Below are 21,319 nucleotides of genomic sequence, written 5' to 3'. Positions count from 1 at the left end.
TTGATACACTTAACAATGTTAGATTATAAACATTAATATTTGCAGTTGTTGCAAATGGTTTACCCATAATGCTGAAAAAATTTACACTCGGGGGTTAAATATACTTCGAAAACGCTTTACTTTTTTTTTATTGTAAAATGTAAAAAAGCATCAAGCATTGATATATTGGGTAGGAGAATCAAAACAGCAAATCGAAATTTGCATGAAATGCAAAAAGTAGCAGAAGCAGCTCTTGTGTGCTGCCCCTGCTCTCACTAATCGCCTTTCACAGATTAATTTTTATAGAACTTTATTTTATGAATCAATGCTATTAATCATAGTGTGTATTGCTCCCTTTGTAAAATTCTAATATTTTGGTCATTTTGACCTGCACTGTCTGCAAAGCGACGGATACTTATTGTGGCTTTCGTTACGTTTTTTCGATGGTATATTTGACACCATTTGCCCTTTCCACATGTACACTGTTCTTGGTTTAAAAGTGGTTACTTCAACGGATGTTAATCAATTCACCGTGAAACACTTCAGAACTAATTCGGAAAGTGTTAACAAAAAAACATAAATTGTTTACCAAAAGGGAGGATTTTTACGTGAAGAGGAGAGAGGTAGATGGCTGTAAACGCGCTTGATATCGACACCACTTCAAGCAGACAATGCTTGGCTTCACAAGGTAACGGTCAATCGAGAAGTTTTCAATTGAGGCCATTTTAAAGTTAGACTTGAAAGAAGATAGTGACATCCTGAGACAATTTAAAAAACTTTCGATGTGGTACTTGCAATTTCAGTGATTTTTGATCTTTTTAAGGGTTAGAAATTATAGTTTAACAGCAGCCATCTAATCGTATGAATTAAACTAAAGCAGACTCTCATATGTTTTGCCTTGATCGACGTATTCTGCTTTCGTCAAGTAGTAGGCTACTCACTGTTCACCTAGCCTACCCAGTACCCATGCAGTATAGCAGATTTGCTACAATATTTGATTGACAGGAAGTTTTTACTCAGTTCTTTTTTGACTTAAGGAGCCTTGCGTAATCTCTTCTTGAGACCAAGGCTTACTGGACTGATAACCCTGCTCATTGAAGTACCTGCTGTCAGATGTCATTTTTTAACGTTTATGTTGATAAAACATTTTGCTGCGTAAAACTTGTGAAAACAGATATTTTTGATTTTGCAAATAAGATACTTTGTACTATTGTATTTTCATATTTGTTCTTGTTGGGAACTTTACAAAAGCAGCGCTTCCGATCACGTGATCGTGAGAATCCATCAGTGTCACGTGATTGATTGATCTGACTCAAGCCAAAATGCAATTGTTGCATTGGTAGTTAAGAAAATTGCTTTCCTTGGGTTGTCACCACCTTGTAACTTTATATTTTTTTGACGTCTAAAAACGTTGCAATGGAAAAAACAATTGAAGCATTTTTAATGGCCGCAAATTACCACAAACTGTTGTTGGGCACAACAGTTATTTCAGTTGTCTATTATGCCAATTTTGTAATGTATTGGCCTCTTTCGATGTTTTTCCGTAATTTAGTCTTGTTCAGACCACACGCACAGCTCAGTGAATTATATCAATCGACCAAATTTTATTTGTGGTTTTGAAAAATACAGTTGGCTTCAAGAAATTGTTTTTTCACGTAAATATTCAACCCTTTGGTTGATGTCACAAATTAGACACACGCTATAATAGCAAATAAAAAAAAACAAATAAAAAAAAAACATAAATACACTAGATTTCTTACCAAAGAGTTCAGCCCGAGAAGTTCAGCTAAAATCTTCATTCTTTTTTTTTTCTTTGATTCAAAGACGCTCCATAATTAGCTCTTATTGGGTCTATTCAAAATAATAATGTTTCGTTTGGACACAAAAGTCTGTGTCGTGTTTTTACTAATTTAAAAGAAAGTAAATTTTTTTGAAAATTTGCAACAAAGTGATTTTGCAGATAGCAACACTCTATGACAAAATGGAAATATCTTTAGACATTAGCTGCGGGAAACATTTATTTCAGATTCTTATCTCGTAGTTCCACTTTTATGCTCATCCTGCATAGCTTTCCCGTTGATTTGTTTTTCACGACTTTAAAATTCGCCATCGGATATTCAAAAGCCAAATATTGCCCCGAAAACAAGATTCCTTTACAAAAAGGTGTGTTGAGGTTGAGATCGTGCAGCCCATCTCACCATTGTATTTCTGTCGCACACCTGTCATGTCTTATCACTTTAATATTTGTCCAAGTATTTGTTTAATAAGCTACGGTCGTAGAAATCGTTTGATATCACCCTCAATGATCTTGCCCGGACAAATCGTTCACTTCCGATTACAAGGATCAAAACGCCCGCTTTCTATTCATTGTTATTAGCTGAAGGAAACCGGTAGATGTATTTTCACCATTAGTATTCTTTGAATAATTAGAAAAAGCACATTAATATTTTCACAGAATTTCACTTGTAGGCCTAGTATTTTTGTCTAGTCAGTCTGATCTAATATTTGAAATCTTTGTGAAATAGCATCAAGAAGTATTTTTTGTTTTAAACTTACTCAATCTCTCTGCTATTTATCGTTGCTTAAATGCAAATATCACCATTGTAAAAATGACATTACTGAATTATTTTTGCTTTTTCAAAGACTTTGATGTTTTTCAGTTCGATTTTTTGCAAATAAAAAGTGGAACAAATTTTTCCTTTGATATTTTAGTTGCTCTTGATGACAGCGTAGTGAGTAAATAGCACTTCGTTAGCCGGTTTCTGCTACTATTGTCTAATGCACGCTTTCCCAAACTAAAGTCATCTAAAAAAAATTTGCTTTGATAACTGAAATACCGGTACCAGCAAAATTGCGTTTAATGTCTTTGTCACCATAACCAGCTGAGTAATCGTAAATAATAAGATGGTCATTAGTTCAAAGAATTTCATCATGAAAAACATAGCCTACCCAATATACCCCTCTTAAATATTAATTTCATTTTCGTCTGGTTTTTAAGCGAGGTCAACGTATACAGTAAATATCTTATATATTATATAAATTATATTATATTATATTATATAATTATATTATATATTATAATTATATTATATTATAAATTATATTATATATTATATTATATATCTTATATATTATATAAATTATATTATATTATATAATTATATTATATATTATAATTATATTATATTATATATTATATTATATATCTTATATCTTATATAAATATTTTACAGTAAATAAAATAGTTAAAACATCAGGCCAATCTAATCATTAATCGAACATCTTTGGTTGTTACGTTCTTCGGGGATGACATAGTTATCAGGCAGTTTGTGTCACCGTATAGACGACGTTGCCTAGTGGGTTGCAGGGTCCCTTTCAGGGTGGAGACACAAGTTCGGCTCCCGTGTCAATCGGTTGTCACTGTAAAGGCATTGTGTGAAAGGACGGTCCAACTCTCACAATGTGACGGTATCAATTCCTCCGCTCACAATTCTCTAGACAAGAGCGCCTGAACAAGATGTGGGACATAGCCTGCTTTACCTAAGTATAAACATCATTGCGGTATAAAACCTGTGTGCTTCATCAACTATTTTTTCTACTTCTAGAACCAGACCCAATAGACTTACTCGCGCATGCATTAAGCGATGCCCAAAACCTTCCAAGTGGAGTTGAGGTGATTTCTGATGATGACGACATCAAGGGATACAGGTATGCTTACTTAAAAAGTATAACGCTATGTGTCACTGAGTGGGATATACTTTAGTGAGGTGTTGCATCTTTACTGCATTTTTTTTATCATTTTTAATCAACTCTGTGCGTCTTTCACGTTTTTGCAGATTTGATACTTCAGCTCGTTTACTCGGTGTGGAGAGTGAAACCGTATTTCCTCTATGCAATAAATTTCCTTCAGAATTCTCCATCCTCTTGACGTTTCAACACCATTCCAGACGGTCCACAAACGAATTCCTTGTTACATTATTGGCACCGGTGAGTAAGCGGTGGAATGAAAATCTGACAATTTTTTTCAAGATCCACACCGTATCCACAAAATCCAATTTTTGTCAATTGTCAATATCTCTGGCTGCTGATAAGTTTAAAAAATAAAAATAAATAGAATACTGGAAATTGCGGATGTTTTTTCATATTTAACAGACTTTGACGACAACGTTGCAAAGCTTTAAAATTTTGTGTACTTTTCAGGACCAAAGCAAAGCGATGGTTGCTTTACGTTTGCAGCGCGACCGCCTATCCTTCGATTACGCTTCGAAATACTTGAATAAACCAGCGTCGGTCAGTATGAAAAGTTCCGCTTTCTCCGATGGCAATTGGCACACTGTGACTGTATCGGTCACCTCAAATGTTGTGAAATTTACTCTCGACTGTGGAACGCCTCAAAAAAGGTTTGTCGTTTTGCGTGAACACCAGCTTTGGTCTGATTGGTTTAGTTTAAAATCTTTTTTTTTTCGGACTGGCAAAGCTTCTGATAGGTTGTTCCTGGTAGTTTCGCGTATGCTTGTAGAGGCTTTGGACGCAGGACCGGTTAACGAGATTGACAGAGTGAAGTTTCCGGTTGTTGAAATGTTGTTGTCAGGAAATTATTCCATCCATCTCTTATCCATTAATGTGGTTCAATGGATCTCGACCTTGTTTGACCTTTGGCGCAGTAAAATCCTAAACCTTGCTTACGTCAATTGCAACGATTTGCAATTTCATTTTCAAGCACTTTGGTTTACTTTTGCACATTTTGCAAGACTTAGCACACGAAATTAACTGTTGCTAGGAATGTGCTTTGCCTTGTAAATCATGCTTCTGAATGCATTTGGATATTTATTCCAATTTCAGGTTTAATACTACATTTTAACGATATGAAACTAAGCTAGTGGTCATTGTGGGCTATGCTTTCCAGCAATCAGATCACACACTTAACTTAAGAAAGTATGCTCTACACTTTAGTGTGCTATGACGCGGGGGTTGCAAACCACTGAATTGTATTGATACTCCATGTTTCCGAGATCTTTTTTCAAAATTGACTGTTTTTTTATTCAAGATATGAACTTTATTTCAACCTAGTCGTAATAAATAATTTTTGCGTCAGTCCATCCCAAAAAACCTGTTTTGTTTAAAGGGTTAAAATCGATGTAACGTTAGATTGATGCTCGTTAACGTTGAAACAACAGCAGCCACATCGTGTTTGCAGGCTAAACTAACACATTTTAGTCAAAACGTGTTAAAACTGATGACAGCCCAATACTGTTTGCGCACTTTTTACGAGCATCCATTTTGCCTTCGTAAATTTCACAGCGCGCTATTTCAAAATTTCAATAATATTTGATTTTTTATGACCTCAGTCCTATGCTATGATACACGCATTTTAAAACCAAACTGAATGTGCCACACACAGCTTTCCTTGTGATGTGGACTCCTTGTAAAGTTAATAGCTTTTCTTTGTCAGCTAAACCTAGGAAAACAGAACTTCTGTAGTGTAGCTTATGCAGAATATCTGTTCGTCAAGTCTTCAATTTACAAAGCGACAGAGGAATTAATTTAGTAGACTGCTAATTCTCATCCTAGTAGGATACATGACCTCTCTGAAGAGGATAACCTCGATAAAGTACAGAAGATAGCGGGTAAAATGATAATGATTACACCAAAAACATCAGGTTGGGTCCCGTTGACTTAGCTTGAGCTTGTCATCATAAGCATAACCCTGGACTTAATAAAAAAACGCATTTGCTTAAAAGCAACAGCCTGAGACTTCATTCAGGTATTGATTTTCCCATCAACCGCTTTGCTCTGACACGGAAATAGACGCAGGTGCAAGGGTAAAATAAGAGAAACTGACTTACACTAAGCTTATGAAACAAGGACTTCTTCGTGCTGATTATACAGAAGTTTGACTATAAATAGTAAGTCCTTGTATTGTTCCTCAAAGCTTTGAATAAGATCAAAAAGCTTCATATGTGTTCCATATATTCCAATTGTCAGGGTTCTTTGTATCTCTTATCAGGAAAGAGACTTGAGAAGATTCATGACGTTGTTTATTGGGATATCAAACGTAAAGCAGTCAAATAAATGGTCGAATAGTTCTGCTTGTGAGATGATAAATGAAAATTCTAGAAGGAATTTAACGAATGGTTCAGCACTTCCAACAAATGATCAAAATAACTGTGAACAGCAATAGATTTCAACACTTGTAACTCTTATTATAATCGACTTCAACGTACTTCAGTCACAACTTCTCATACAACTCTAATCTCGATCACAACCTCTAATAGCACCAACTCTCATCTAATAGTATTCAATAATTTCAACTTCAATTTAATTCTTAATCCCAATAATAATCTCAATAATCAAGTACTTATTAGTAACCTCTGGAAAGTACGATAATTTTACGTCATGAGAACTCATTGTTCTGGTCAAGTTTTACTACCAGTAAACATCTTTGTGACGTCAGAACAACCTGCTACCTGACAAATTGCTCTAGTTGGAGAATCTTCTCGTCTGCACGTATGCAAATTCTTTTCGAAATACATTACATAATAAGGATTTAGCAATCAAAGGTCACTATAGGACAGTAACCGATAATAACATTTCGTAAGAATTATACAATTAAAACAGTACGTTTGGTCACGACACATAATGTAGCCTACCGTGTGGGCTATATCTATTGATTGTGACACTAATTGGGTGGGGTTAATGGTGTTTTGTTCATTTTATTACGACTCGTTGCAAGACAACAAGATCTTATTGCTTTGTTTTTGCTACAAATGTAATTTTTGCTAGATCAAAGAAAAATGAATGAGAAATCCTACTGCGCAAAACCTCGACCTTTTTTTACCTTATTTTTTGACGCCTTTGTTGGGTCACAGTTAAAGAGATACAGTTTATCACAAGGTTATCAATTTTAAAGTTAAACTGCTTTCACTATAGCTGAAGTTGCTACAGCACCACACACGATGGGGTGACATTGACTCACTTTTGGGGCCTTCATACGATCAGGTGGCTATGGTTGCAAGGTCGTTTCGCATGGCTGGTTTTCTACATCAATGCACTTGTGTTCGTGCAATCATGTGTAACCGCTTTTCACTACTGTGGTGAAAGTTGCAGAAAGTATTGACCATTTCCCAAGATCAGTGTAGTCTTCGGATCTGGTCTTTTGTGACGAAACCAGCTATTCTTACGTCCAATCATCGTTCATTTACATTAACATTATTTCAAAGTGCAATATGTGCACTACTGTTTGTTCACCTACATTACGCAATACGTGAGTATTGACAAATATTTCATTTGAAAAAATAGGAAAAGACCTATTTGTTGTCTTTCCCTTACGGGGTCGAGATGAGATCTCCGTGCTCTTTGAACCACGAAAATAACTGGCAGTTTGCCGACTCATTTTCCTTTTGCTTTCCGGCAGCACTTTTGTAACCTAATACTCCATATGTCCACTTTTAATGCCTTCAAAAGCCATTCAAGGTGTGTTAAAATAAGGGATGTTGTTCAATTTTGGTTTTTGAAAGTAAAGCTTTTAGCCAGTTTATCATCTCTATTTTTACGATATTAAGTTTTACGTATTATTACATTATTTCAAGCATGATTTACACATTACCTACAGACATATGTTGAACTAAAACTGCAACTTAAAAATCAAGTAGCCTACTTCTAAAGTTAGCTGCAGCCATACAAAATTTTTGTCGTTGTGGCAACATACAATGCAATAGCATGCATACGTAGCAGTCTATAAGAATATAACTTAATAACGGTAGATGTAACATAACAGACAGTTAAACCTACCGAAAAGCCCACAAACATCAAAGCAGCTTCTTGAATTTTGGAATGCGATGAAGCATCTTGCCAAGACAAGCGCATGCATTAGATGGGTGTCGTACCTAAATAGTTGCAGGAATAATGTTTTTTTGTTTAAGTTACAAAATAAAATCGGAGTAATTCCGAATCATCACTAGTCGGAGTATCAGACCAAAAGCCGCCAAATCTTGAATCAAATTTTGGCTGCGAAATTTCCTCCCTCTGGCTCTTGAAGGCAATAAGTTTTGTTGGGAAATTTGATAGTAATATTCCCATACTGTTCTGAAATGGATATTTGTTCGAAATATATTCGAGATTTTGTATCGAAGTAGCCCTAAAACTTATCTTACATTTTTATTTGTAAGGTAGTGTCATGCCATTTATTGCAAGTATGCTAACCTTGTACAGACGATCGCTCTGTTCAAAAGCCCCTTCTTTATCACGCGATACGACCGGGATTCGGGTTTTTTTGTGCAATTTTTAAAAATAGTGCATTGCTGAAAAGCTGAAGATAAAGCCTAAAATTATCTGCTCCACCAGCACAATAATAGACGTCGAAATTTGTTTGCTTCTACGTAAGGCAAAAAAGATTGTATTTTGTTTTTCAAACGTTATTTTACGCCATTGCTCAAACCGGCAGAGCTTTTTTGATAGATCAGGGTTCACACGCCTTTTTCTTAAAATAACAAGCAGTTGGCGGGGTCAGGGAAAGTGTCTCTAAAGGTAATTATGAAATTATGTTTGGGTTAAATGGATTTGAAAAACGGGTGATTTTATATAATAGCCCTTGGCCAGTGGTTTCTGTTAAGAATTTGAAACTAGTTTTGACAACAATGTCTTCTTTCACCTGTGGGTTCACTTATCGTGAACAAATGCAAGATTTACGAACACGGTTGGGTGTATCCAGCGTACAACATAGTCTACTCAACAAAACTAATCGTCGTGACAGACATACAAGCAAAAAGTAGACTTGTAATTGCTCCAAATGCGATTTATTTTCGATTTATCTAAGCCAAAACTGTAACCTGTATCAAGCGTGCTATATCTTTAAACTTTCAGCGTAAGTTACCTCCCTAAAAACAAAGTCTGGTACAAGCCTACAACTTAGAGATGAATATCTTTTGACTGCGTGGTTTCTATTATTGTCTTTCTCTTTGAGGATCGTTCTTCTGGAAGGGACACAAAACTTTTAATCTTTTCAAACAAACGTTTTCCAACTGGTTGTTGTGGAAGTTTTATATTCAGAAAATATTGCAAGGATTTAAACATAAACCTTCAACAATAGAATGAATACATCCCAACTTAAACAAAAAGAAAGACAAATTTTACTTAAAATTTGAGTCATCGATTTTATTTTTAACTGCTGGAGGTTCATTTCAGCTTTAACCCAGTTCACCACAATTTCTTCTCGCAGTGATGCCTTGTTTTATTTGGGGATAGGCGAATGGTAAAGAGACCTGGAACAAAATACTTATGCTGTAGGCCTATGTAATGGGAATTTTTTTTTCCATGTTGGAAAACTTCAAGGTCGTTAGGAAGAAGACACGGTGATTGAGAAATTTTGAGATCTCAGACAAGGAACGGTGGAGGAAAAGCCCTGCTTGCAATCCTGAAAACTTTAGCGTTTGTGAGAGAGAAGACCTATTTTTAGAGATGTAGTGCAAAGGAAAAAAGGCTGACAAAATGAGAATGCAAGTGGAAAATTTTCGAAGCGGCAGTGGGAATTTGCGGGCGTTTGGCAACGCTGATTCCAACAGTATCTCAAGAAAATCCCTTCATGTTGAAGACTCTAAAATTTTGCTTTCAAAAACTACTTAATTTCGTCGTAAACAATCCTCGCAATTCAACAAAGAGAATTCAAAGCCACAAAGTGCTCTATGTGAAGCAGAATCACCACCCAGACAGCAAATTAGTCGTTTTTTTACATTGATTAAACGTGTGTAGACGACTGTGTTGTCTGTGGACCTTACCAAAAAGTAAGTGCGAGATAAAACCATCATTCACCAACATTAAATCAACGTGAATATATTGACTAGACCAAGGTAAAATTTACTCGCGTGGAGGCTCATGTTGTCAGCCAACTCACGCGCGCGAAGTCGAATTGTCATGCCGATTTTCTGGGCTATAAAACCATCCATCTTTTCCTTCCAACCAAATGAATGGGTGGACATTGTGTATTTTCGGTCTGTTTGTTCTGGATTTATAGGCTACGTGGTTGGCAGGATATAAAATTAGCTACTTGGAATCCGCTTTGTAACATTGCGACATTTTTCGTACTTTTGAGCGTTCAAGCAATGTAAACGTACGCAATTTTTCTCAATTTTATCTAGACCAGAAACCAAAACACTATCAATATGTCGTGAAAGTACTTTATTGCAGATCAATAAAAAAGACCGCTTGGCTAAAAGGCTTTTAGCATGTCACAATATATTAGGTCTACCTCTTATTCTAACATGCTAGTCAATATTTAATGAGCGATAGAAATTTGAAGCAAAATGTATGAATATCTTAAAGCAAGCAATTTCACAATGACCAATGTGGAATGGTTTTTGACGATGGATTAGTAAGGGCTTGGTTGCCAAGCAGATGACCTATGGCGTTCAGCAAACAGCGCATCAGAGATAAAGTTCCGACTAGAAACTTTCGAGGCTATGACAACGAAACTAAATTATTGTGAGAAATCGGTGGATTATATAATAACTTTGTTTTGTGACAATAACATTTTAACAAAACCTTGACACAACTACAGTGCAATGGATTAAGTACAAAGTCGAGCAATGGTTTCACTGGGAAAAATCAAACCATACATGAACGTGGTAAATTCTGATGAGTCTTTATGCTTGGCCTATCGGTTTTAAATGACAAGAGAATGTTTCCATCGCCTACGTTTTGTTCAGCAAATACTAGGGTTTTGGAGAGTAAAATTCTAGAAATTATAGAACTGTGAGAATTCACTCTTTGAGTTGTATTAATGACTTTCACCGTCACGGTGGAAATGTCCCCTTTGTTGTAAACGCAATGTAGTTCTAATTTAGTCAAAAAATACCTAACATATGTATCAAAATGTTCTAATAGAAATTTCCATTTAAATAGAGTGAACTTTGTAGTCTATGCCTCTACGGTGTTGGCTTCTCTCATAAACTTTTTATTTATTTGTTTTTATGGAGTTCGGTTTTGTCGGTATCCACAGTTTGCTTTTGTCACGTCAAAACTGCTCTTTTTAATGTTAAATTTGTGCAAAAAATATAGTTTGTGCATTTTGTGTAAAATATTTCGAATGGTTTTAAACAACCTTAAATTCTTGTAAGAAACTGTAAAAAATTAACAGGACTTATTTCTAGTAACCAGCTGACTAACATATCAAAATAACTTTCACCGCATTGCTCGCGATAAACGTCTAAGCAATTGTTTGCTCGGATCATTGGGAAAGAGTGCGTTCACTGTGAGCATTGTTGAAATGCCAGTGCTAATGATGCATTGTGTTTTGCATTTTGCAACGAGACGGTCTGCATGCATTTGTCGTTCTATGCAAGTTTAACGCCTTTTTTGAAATCAAGTTCCCGCCAATCTGTAATAAATTGTTTATGACAGCTGCAGCGTCTTTTGAAAATCCAATCAACATCTTTCAATTTACACATTGATATTTCAGCACAAAATTGTAAAGAATAAAACGTGAAAAAGGTTTTTCTCACACGAAACAAGATTGACATACTTTTGTTTTGATGCGTTTTGGGGGCCGCCAAACTAAAGACCGGACTCCTGTGTCCAAAACATATTATGACTGTTTATGCAACAGATCCGCTTTGCGTCTTAGTGCTAATGAAAGACTGCAGACTTGTGGCTGACTTACATCTTCTCAGATCGCCAGTTTTTGATATACCAATTAAAAATCTAAGCAGATGACGTCCGCTTGTTCTCTTGCGCATAGCAGAAGACAGGCTTGAAATCTGTTTTCTTTTTTTTTTGAGACATGCAGTGAGTAATTTATTTTTAAACTAATGTACTGTTGCGTAACGTGAAAAGAACCAAGTGGCAATGCGTTAGAGTTTGTTAAATGACGTCACTTGTTCAGACGTACCGTTTCAATGTGATTTTTACATAAATAAAAAGGAATTAGTTTGTAAAACAAGTGAAGCTTCCCTTAAACACACACAAGGCGAACTTTTCAACTTTAGTCATGGTTCGGGCATTTCATGCTGCATATAATTATGCGAAAATTCAGCACCAAACGTTCTCGCTCTTTCGCTATGTCTCAAAGGTGCCAGAGAGTAGATTCGTGTTTATTTAGCATATTATACTAAAATTTAGGAAAGTGGTGAAAAATCGTCAAACGGTTTTTTGAAGTTGTTCCTGCCTTGTCGTGGAATGAGTAAAAAGGATTAACATTTTTAAATTACCACTTTGGTCAAGCGTATGTTTTTTTATCTCATCAACAATGCTTCATGCAGAACTACAAGAGACTTTTTATCCGAGATTCTCTATTTCTTTTATTGACAATTGCCTTGGCTTAATCACAGTATATGTTCAACTAATTTAAAAAAATTAACACAAATTAGCACGGCAGACAACATGGTTAAAACTACATCCGTTAGTCTCAAATTTAATAGAGATTAAATGAGTCTGCTTACTTCCATCCATTACGTAGAAAAAGTTTCAGAGAAGATTTTAGATCGCTAAAAGTTGCTATTTTGCACCCGTTTTAAAGTCGGGCGACGTTCAAACAGTGTAAAAAGAGCAGATTTTCCAAGCTGAGAATTGAAGACAAGACTGTCCAAGATTGACAGAGTGGAAGTAATCTGGCATAACCATGCCAATGATTGAAATGTGCAAGGAACAAATCAGAAAATTATATTTGAACAAGCCGCGATTCCTATTGCCATGGGTAAGTTGAACAAGAAGAAATTATACTTTGAAATGTCATGCAAATCTGCATCCTTGCCGAGAAAAAGTGATTTTGTTTTGAATTGATGAAAAGTCAAGATTTATTGAGCAAATATTTTAAGCCAAAGTTGGTTTGTTTTAGAGGTCATTGATGTGATGATGTCAATCCTCACTTGTGACGAAGAACGATGACCTGTCAGTGACGTCATTGGAGGCGAATGGCGCTCGACGATTTGCGTCTGCATGTTTGGACCTTATGTAAAGGATTGACTACGTTTTTTCCTCCAGCTGGCAGGGTCTGAATTTTAACATTAATTAAATCTTCCACAACATTGAACCAACGTTAAACTTCATAATTTTCCTCAAGAGGACGTGGTCTATTGCGCACAACGACAGACAGCTCTCTATATTGTTTAGATTAGGATTTTAGGTATGCACTTGCTATGTTATAAAGTCTATTTTAACAACCTGCAAAATAGATTCGTTTTAGCATTAATTTAACGTTTATAGTCGCTGAGTTGATGTAAAAAAACGATTAATTTGCTTGCTGGGAGTTTCTCAGCTTTGGACAACGTATGAAATTTAGTGCATTAACCTTTTCGGTATTAATAACTGCTTGTAAATGTGCTTGAGCAAGGATAGCTCAACAATCAACAGACACAATCCAAAAAAACACATAAAACACAAAATCAGCACAAAACGAAACCCACAGCTTGTTATGTGAAAAGATTTTTTCGCATCGTTTGTTTGAATAAAGAAATTAAAAAATAGAACATAAAATATAGTTTTCAGAAAAGCTCTAAAGTTCCGTTAACGAGAAGAGTTGTGTTTTGTGTTTGAGTCCAGCTTGCATGGTAACATGACGTGACGTTCGATTAGACACTAAACTTGGCCACCCACCCAAGCTTTTTTATTGCTGTGAATGAAACGTAATGGGACGTGATAAAAATGATAGCACACAAGTCTTGTGATAGCAAACATGAAAAACGGTTTCTCATTAGAAAGTTTAGTTAATTGCGTTTTTAACATTTTGTCGTTCTTCAGAACTAAAATTGGGATTAAAAAAACTCTGGTCCATAAGCTCTGCTTCATAAATCTCTGTTCTATGAAATTAAGATATTGACATAAATAGATCACTTTGTGACGCTAAATCTCTGTTTAATCTTCACACTATCAGTCTAATATTTTGACTGACAAAGCCAAAAGAAAAAGTGACCTTGAAATCGATCTTTATCGAATGATCAAGTGATTCGTTTTATTTTTGCGGCATTTCGGGATCATTTTTGCGGCAGACAATCGTTTGTTTCCCTTCATGGTCTTCCATAGCTTACACTAACAGAAAAAATTTGTGCAAAAGTTATTTTTCAAACAGCCTTTCGCTAGTGGTTTACCTAACTGGGCCTATACTTTATTGACACACTGTAATTACAAATTTTGGAGACTTTGAAGTGAAAAAAAAACGAAAAATCTTAAGCCTGTTGAAAAGGTGTTTCTTGGTGGTTTTCTTTTAGACCTAATTTATTGTCGACAACAAAAAAATTGTATATTTTTTCACATTACTTCACCCGCATCTGTGCTCTTATTACTTTGACACATAACTTTGATGGGAAACGGAAATTTTATTCAAAATTGAAACTTCTGTTTTTAAATGTTTGCAACGTAGAAGCAGCGTTCAACAACACCACTAGAAACATATTTAAAAGATAACTTACAAGGTTATGTCACTGCACCTGTACATATGCCGCGTTTATATCACTGGGGTTATTATTCGGTTTTGTTCGTCTTATGCAGTTTAACTGTTTTGGTTTCCTTTTCCACGAAAGTCTCGATCATCCAGCTCTGCTACAGTCCTAAATTGCATTGTCTATCGCCGCCTTTTTTTTCCCGAAGTCGCAAAGTTTTATTTTTATGAAACATTTTCATGGGAAATAAAAGCAAGTCTACATGTTAACGATCTCACATGTTGTGCTTGTTTGTTTATAGAAATGAGCAATTACGTTGTTACACGACTTCATAACCGTGTTTGGCTTCAGTCGGGTTTATAGCAGAGTTGTGAGAGCCCTGGTACAGCACTCGAAAGGTCGAGGGTTCGACACCGCTCAAGAGCATGTGGCTGTGTCTTTGGCAAAACATTTAAAAGCCTAACGGTGGAAACGAAGGTTGACATTTTGCCTTCCCCTCCACTTAACTAATCTTCAACCACCGGGCGGAGGGGGACACGACGACTTTTTTATATAAATATTTCACATAAAACGGCCCGTTTATTATTATGAGCACTTCGGGTCAAACGCTGTAGTTAATTTTAAGTGAACAATGGTAATTTTTGTCATCAGGAAATTGCCTGCAACATCCGAAGTCAATGTGCTTACAAATACTTTCCAAGGACTATTTTAACTTTTATTCTATTGGTAGCATTTGCCGTTGGGTGCATTGCACCTCAGTACTGCTTTAACCAAACGTCGTTGGAAAGTCTACTGTTTGAAAAATCAAATAGAAAAATATATTGTTTTTTTAGAAAGCTGAGCACTCCATTCCCAAAGAAACTAAATATCAAAAGAACCAAAATATACGTGGCGAGTAGAAGAAACAAGCGAAAAAGGTTCACGGTAAGCTGACGTTAAACTAATATCATTTGTGAAAATGGCAAGGTCCAAATGTGTTTTTTATACCTGTGAAAAGCTGTTGCCGAAGTTTGGGGGATTCTCTTGAGTGCTGTAGTTTTTAACCTAGAGTTGAGTTGGTGGGATATTTTAATGAGTTCTATGACTGAATTTATTTCAGTAAAAAGCACTAAAATTCATAATTTAGCAAATTTTTGCTTTCAAAGTCTAAGGCTCTAGGCGCTTATGGTTTTTTAAATTTGATAATTCTTCAAACAAGATTAGAAAAAGGTTAGAAACCATAGCTCGACTTCATGAATAGTGTGGAGAATTTTTAAATAAATATTTTTATTTAAACTGGCTAAAAGACTGGATTCAGCAAAATATGATTTACAAAGGTTTTATTGCAGCTTTAAAATTAAACGTACGAGACTTTACTTTCAACTCATTTCTAAACTAAAATACTTTTCATTTGCCCAGCTCATGTACCTAGTCATCAAGTTTTTCTCCGAAAGTGATCTTCACTTTACCGTCAGCCTATTCGTTGCTACCTCGCTTGATATTTTACCTTATATTTACTTCCAAAACAACATATAAATACAAACACGAATGGCATTAGTTTCTGTATTTCAGGGTTTGCTCAGGCAGTTGGTTTTACTTCCGGGAGCTGACGCATCCGTGAGAATATGCCCGGCTGCTAATCCAGCTCTTGCTACTCTCAACGATAAATCAAGTTCTTCCGCAAATCCGAGTATGTTAATTTTACGTGTGGAGATTAAAATGAGCCTAGGAAACATTTGAAAAGAAAGAAGCTGCATTTTCAGCTTGCCTTTTTCTCGTAGAGTAATGTGTTTTGCAAATTGTGAAAATCTATGTTATTGTAGGCTATTTTGCAGGTTCAGTGCAAAAAGGATCAATTTAGTTTACTAAAAAAATGTGTTCAAAGTAGATACTTTGTTTATTAAGAATTGTTTGTTCGTTTGGTGTTGCAACGTAATGATACGTTTAAATAACTTTTAGCTGTGGTTTAAATTACTTATGCCACTTGTTGAGTCTGCCGAAATATCATGAACGAAGCAAAGTTTTATAGAGGTTTTCACAACGACACAATTTGTTGCAGGCTTATCGTTGATTTTCGAAAAAAGCTCTCCTGATGTCATTTGCTCCTCGCAAAATCGAGGGACACTGATGTACACCGAAGATATGGCCATGAAGATATGTGACGAAAATTCTTTCAAACCTGTTCGGGGAGGTAAAAAAGCTGTTTGTTTTTCTTTACTAAAAATAACTTTCATGCAAAGTAGTTTCATCATCATCCGAATTCGGTTTGGCTCCACGACCTATATTTTCAATACTTTTGTTAAATCCTACGCAGAGTTAATTTAAAGATCAGTGTTGTTAAACTTATCCAAAACGTTCCATTTTGATCTAGCCCCTTAGAAGTTAAATAACTTTAAGCATTTTCTGAAGCTTAATCTCAGCAGTTTCGCATGCTTATAAAGACTTTGAACAATGGACGCAAGCTGAATCCCCGAGGTAGAAGATTTCCAGTAAGAAACTCAGTCCTTTTTTACTTGAATTAATGTGAAAAGGGTTTGAGTTTTTTCAAGTGTAATATTTTTCTTGTAAGTGTGATGTTGTTTGCCGATCAACACAATTTTGTTGAATATTGGCTGAGTTTTAACTGCCTCGCTTGTGCATGCTGGGACCTGAACCAGAATCTCTAAATCTCATCAAAACCATTGTTTACTGAGCACAATGTCATTCTATTGAACTAATTGGTTAAACAACAAATAGGGAATTAAAATATTGTTTGACTGGAATTGATGAACCGATTCGGTAAATTTGTTTAATAGAATCACTCGCCTAAAGGTCTTACAATACTATAAAAATATTAGGCGTTTTTCTTGAGTCAGGTCAGTCAAAACAAGCATGACAATCTAGCCATAACCTCAGGTCCTGAGCGAATGGATTACGTCATTGATTATGAGGACATCATCACTGACAATTTCACCGTTTCCATTGAAAAGTTTTCTATTCCTGGTGAAGGCCTGTTCATCGCTACAGCGAATAATGACGACTTAAAGAAGAACACGTCACATATTTTCAAGTGGGATAAAAAAAAGTTTCGAAAAATTCAAGATTTGAAAACAAATTCCGCAATGATGTGGAAGTATTTTGAAATCGGAAAAGAGGTTCGTAATTTTCAGTTCTAATAACGCAATTTAATATATACGCAACGCCTGGTTTACGAAATTATATTTCAATTGCGTAGTTTTTATTTTAAACTTTTGATTGCCAGAGTGTAAAATTCAAAAAACCTAAATTGATGGATGAGCAAGACTTCTTGAAATTAAATTCTTATCATCATCAATGGTAAAGTTTTAGGATTTTAGGGGACACAAGCCACAACGACAAACTTGGATTTGTATCAAACATTTAGAAAATGCACAAGGCATTGGAATAGAATAATTTCTTAGTGATTTTGATATTATGACTGCATGTGCAATAAAAGGTTTTGCGATAAAAAAAACTGATTCTCATTCCAGTTGTAAATTCCTGCATGCGCTTGGTGATATTCAGTTAATTTAAATCGAATGATTTTGAAGTGAACTTGATCAAACACAATACCGTAAATATTCAAGCAATTAATCAATCTCCAGTTTGGTGTCTTACAATTCGCTTATCTTCCAGTATTTTCTCGCTGTAGCGAATACTGGGAAACCAGGCGAATCCGGTGTCACGAGCACCATCTACCGGTGGGCACGAAAAAGGAAGAAATTTGTTTACCATCAATCGTTGCTCACGTTTGGTGCTCGGAGTATTGAGGCGTTTTCTATTAAATCCTCTTCTGAAACTATGCACTTTCTTGTCGTAGCAAATCAAAGACATTCTGGTGAGTTCTGTAATTTCCAAGAATTATTAGCCGATTAGTTTTGGTCGCAATACTGACGTAGTGACATCGATAATTTTAGTGAAGTAGAACGCTTTATAATTACATCCAAGTAGAACGCAAAAATCTCACAACAGAGAAACTTGGCGCCTCATTGGCTCCAACTCTCGACGAGAGGAAGGAACTTAATGATGATGATGAGAACGCAAAATTATTATATCCAAAAAATGATGGAAAACGTTGTATTAATGCTGAAAGATTATTTTTGGGGTATTGTCCCCTTTTAGGCTACTTGTAGTCGTGTCCATGTGTTACAACATAGTTGACCGCAATTGAATCCAATTATTATTTTCATCGTTTTAAAACTGACGTAACAAACGTGATAGAACCACTTCAAACAGTTTGAATGTACAGTAGTCAGCATGGCAACAGATTGTGTCATTTAAATCTAAAAATACGCCACAATAGTTAATTTGAGACATTACGTAATGAGTGGATGTACCAACCCTTTAGCCTCTGGCTCTGCTCATGCCTTTAAATGTTCTTTAATGTTAAAATGATAATTTCAGGGCCACGTATGAAGCATATAATTTATACTCGGTACGACATGGCACTGGCTTGAATTGATAGGAATTTACATAAACAGCAGCATACGTCGAAAAGACAATTTAATATGCTTACTAAACTGTTTCACCTTGCAGCATTGATAGACGGAGATTCTGCTTCTTCATCATCAGTCATCTACAAGTGGGATCCGGATTTCCGCTTTTTCAGATTCCATCACCGATTGCTAACGGCCGATGCTTTGGATCTCACCTTCTTCCGTATAGTCTTGAATCCGACTATAGCTTTCGATTGTCTGGTAGTGGCCAATGCTTTCAATGGAGAGACAAGCCATGTCAACTCCGAGATATATTGTTGGAACCCCTATACCAACACCTTTCAATTGCAACAATCTATCGAGGTAACATTTTTTCCTGATTCTAGGAATGTCATGCTTCGGTAATATCACTTCAGTGTAGAGGATACCACATAGCCCACCAATCAAACAACGACCTTCAGGAATGGCTGAATGAAGACTGTTTTGATTGTAATCGACTACGTGTTTGGCGTCATACGAAATAACAGTGTAGAAGTTGATTGTAATTGCAAAAGTGACATCATTATTATTATCGACCTGGTTGATAATTGCCTACAACCTGCTTTGGGTTTAAAGCAAACCAAGAGAAATAATCAATCTCATAGTAAATAATAAATCAACTGAGAGTATAAATGGCAATCCTAAGACCTAAGTTTTGAGAAGACTTTAGAACTAAAGAATTTGATATTCTGCTCCAGACTGATAGCTCAGCTACAGAACCGGTTAACTGTCCAGCAGTTACGCAGAAATAAGAGAAAAAAAAGGCTTGAATTGGTCACTCTTCTACAATCACCTTAAAATTGTGTATCCCTTTCCTGATTGCGTCCATGTTGGCAGAACACTAGAGCGCTCTTTTTGCAGACAGTTGGAGCAGCGGATTGGGAATTTTTCCAGTTCAACGATCGTTATTTTCTCGCTGTAGCAAATTCTTTTGACAAACTACCAAATGAAGAGCCGAGGCGTTTTCTCAATTCCAGCATCTATGAACTCAATCTGCAGTTCCAGCAATTTGTCCTGTACCAGGAGATCGAAACTCAAGGGTAAATGATACGTAAAACTTAACATTGTCATCTAATAACCAACTTCCATCTTTATCGTAACTCTTTCTCGAGGTATGCATGACCTAATCACTTCGCTTTGATTTGCTTTGAACTAAACAGGATTTTTCAAATGTTTACAAAAGAAGCTATGCTTTTTTCATTTTTGTATGTATATTAATGATGGGGCTGTTATGCTATGTATTGTCTTATAGGGCTGTTCAAAACACATTTTATTTAAATTTCACACAGAGTTGTTTAAGTTTTAAAACTATTATGAGTTTTGCTTTTATTTTCAACGCATAGCGAAACCCACTTAGATTTTATATAACTAAATGAATTTTTCAGCCATAAAAACTTTTAAAATCATATGATCTCGAGCAACCTTACCAAATCTTGTCAACTGCATTCCCGAGTAGTGATCCCTAATACGCTACGACGCTCAAGAGCGTGCAGCTATGTCTTTGTCAAGACGATAATGACATGCTTGAGGCTGAATACGAAAACTGGCTTCTTTGCCTTCCCGTCCACTTATTCTAAATCTTCAACTACCGGGCGTAAGCCTGGATACATCAAAAAATCAAGTTAACATTGAATAATAGACTACGGTATAGAAACTCATTGCAAGATCATGTAAAAGCACAGATGACCATTTAAATGATATATTGATTAAATTTTTATAACCTGTTTATTGTTCAATGTCTCCAATTCCAATATTGCTTATTTTTCAGGGCTAACGATTGGGAGTTTTTTCAAATCGGAACTCAATATTTTTTGGTCGTATCCAATACTGTATCTGCAGTAAGCGAAGTATACCGGTAATTTCATTGCTTTTTGTTGCCGTAGATTTGTAAAGTTGCTATCAAATTTGCATAAGTTTTGTATAAAGATTTGCACTGTTTGACCAACGCGTTTTATCTGCACTGCAAGATATTGTGGTAGAAAATTTTTTATTCAATTGTTTGACTGATCGTTTTGCAAGAGAGAAAAGCAAACTGTTGCAGGTGTTTGCAGTGCTGCATCGTAACATACTTTTAAAATACTTTTAAAATCAAGTATATTTCTGAACATAGGCATGTTGAACTAAAAGCGAACTTAATTTATTACAGCTGGAAGGGAATTGAAAAGTTTGTAAAAGTGCACAACCTGCCGGTGGGAAGCTGTTCGGATTTTGACTACATTCCAATAAACGGGGACCATTATTTAGCCTCGGCTAACCCGAATGGACAATTATCAAAATTGTTTAAAATATTGACTTACTGAACAGCATATCGCTGTCGTTACCTATTGTAACCAAAATACCTCAGTGAAGCCTAGTCTAGATTTGAAGAGCAGCATATTTATTAGGTGTCTGGCATACCTTTCGTTATTGGTTTTCACTTGCTATAGGCTTTTTAGGTACAAATGGCTTTGTGATATTTTCCTCGTTTTTTGTACGTTGATAATATGTATTTTAACGCCTTACTTGTGTAAGAAGCTGATAATA

At 35.7% G+C, this 21,319-nt stretch overlaps 1 protein-coding gene across 1 annotated transcript; it reads left to right on the top strand.

Moving 5' to 3' along the window:
• The first annotated feature begins 606 nt into the window (after positions 1–606).
• On the top strand, positions 607–21,096 carry LOC145764345 (thrombospondin-type laminin G domain and EAR repeat-containing protein-like). Its single transcript, XM_082575962.1, has 13 exons — positions 607–667; positions 3,585–3,687; positions 3,816–3,966; positions 4,180–4,379; positions 15,179–15,269; positions 15,897–16,014; positions 16,384–16,515; positions 17,220–17,458; positions 17,958–18,159; positions 18,858–19,120; positions 19,658–19,836; positions 20,565–20,651; positions 20,943–21,096. Exons 1-13 carry the CDS (start codon positions 607–609, stop codon positions 21,094–21,096), a joined length of 1,980 nt encoding a protein of 659 aa, XP_082432088.1.
• Positions 21,097–21,319: the final 223 nt, after the last annotated feature.

This window comes from Aplidium turbinatum, chromosome 2 (assembly GCF_918807975.1).
Source record: "Aplidium turbinatum chromosome 2, kaAplTurb1.1, whole genome shotgun sequence".
NCBI lineage: Eukaryota > Metazoa > Chordata > Ascidiacea > Aplousobranchia > Polyclinidae > Aplidium > Aplidium turbinatum.
The sequence above is the reverse complement of the archived record's forward strand: the minus strand, read 5'-3'. Positions and strand labels throughout refer to the sequence as shown.

Bases quoted from the DNA above. Each gene is read 5' to 3' on its own strand.
- LOC145764345 (XM_082575962.1), top strand. From the start codon at position 607: ATGGCTGTAAACGCGCTTGATATCGACACCACTTCAAGCAGACAATGC. The intron at 16,516-17,219 runs GTAAAAAAGCTG...CCATAACCTCAG, and splicing joins TTTCAAACCTGTTCGGGGAG to GTCCTGAGCGAATGGATTAC. The intron at 17,459-17,957 runs GTTCGTAATTTT...CTTATCTTCCAG, and splicing joins ATTTTGAAATCGGAAAAGAG to TATTTTCTCGCTGTAGCGAA.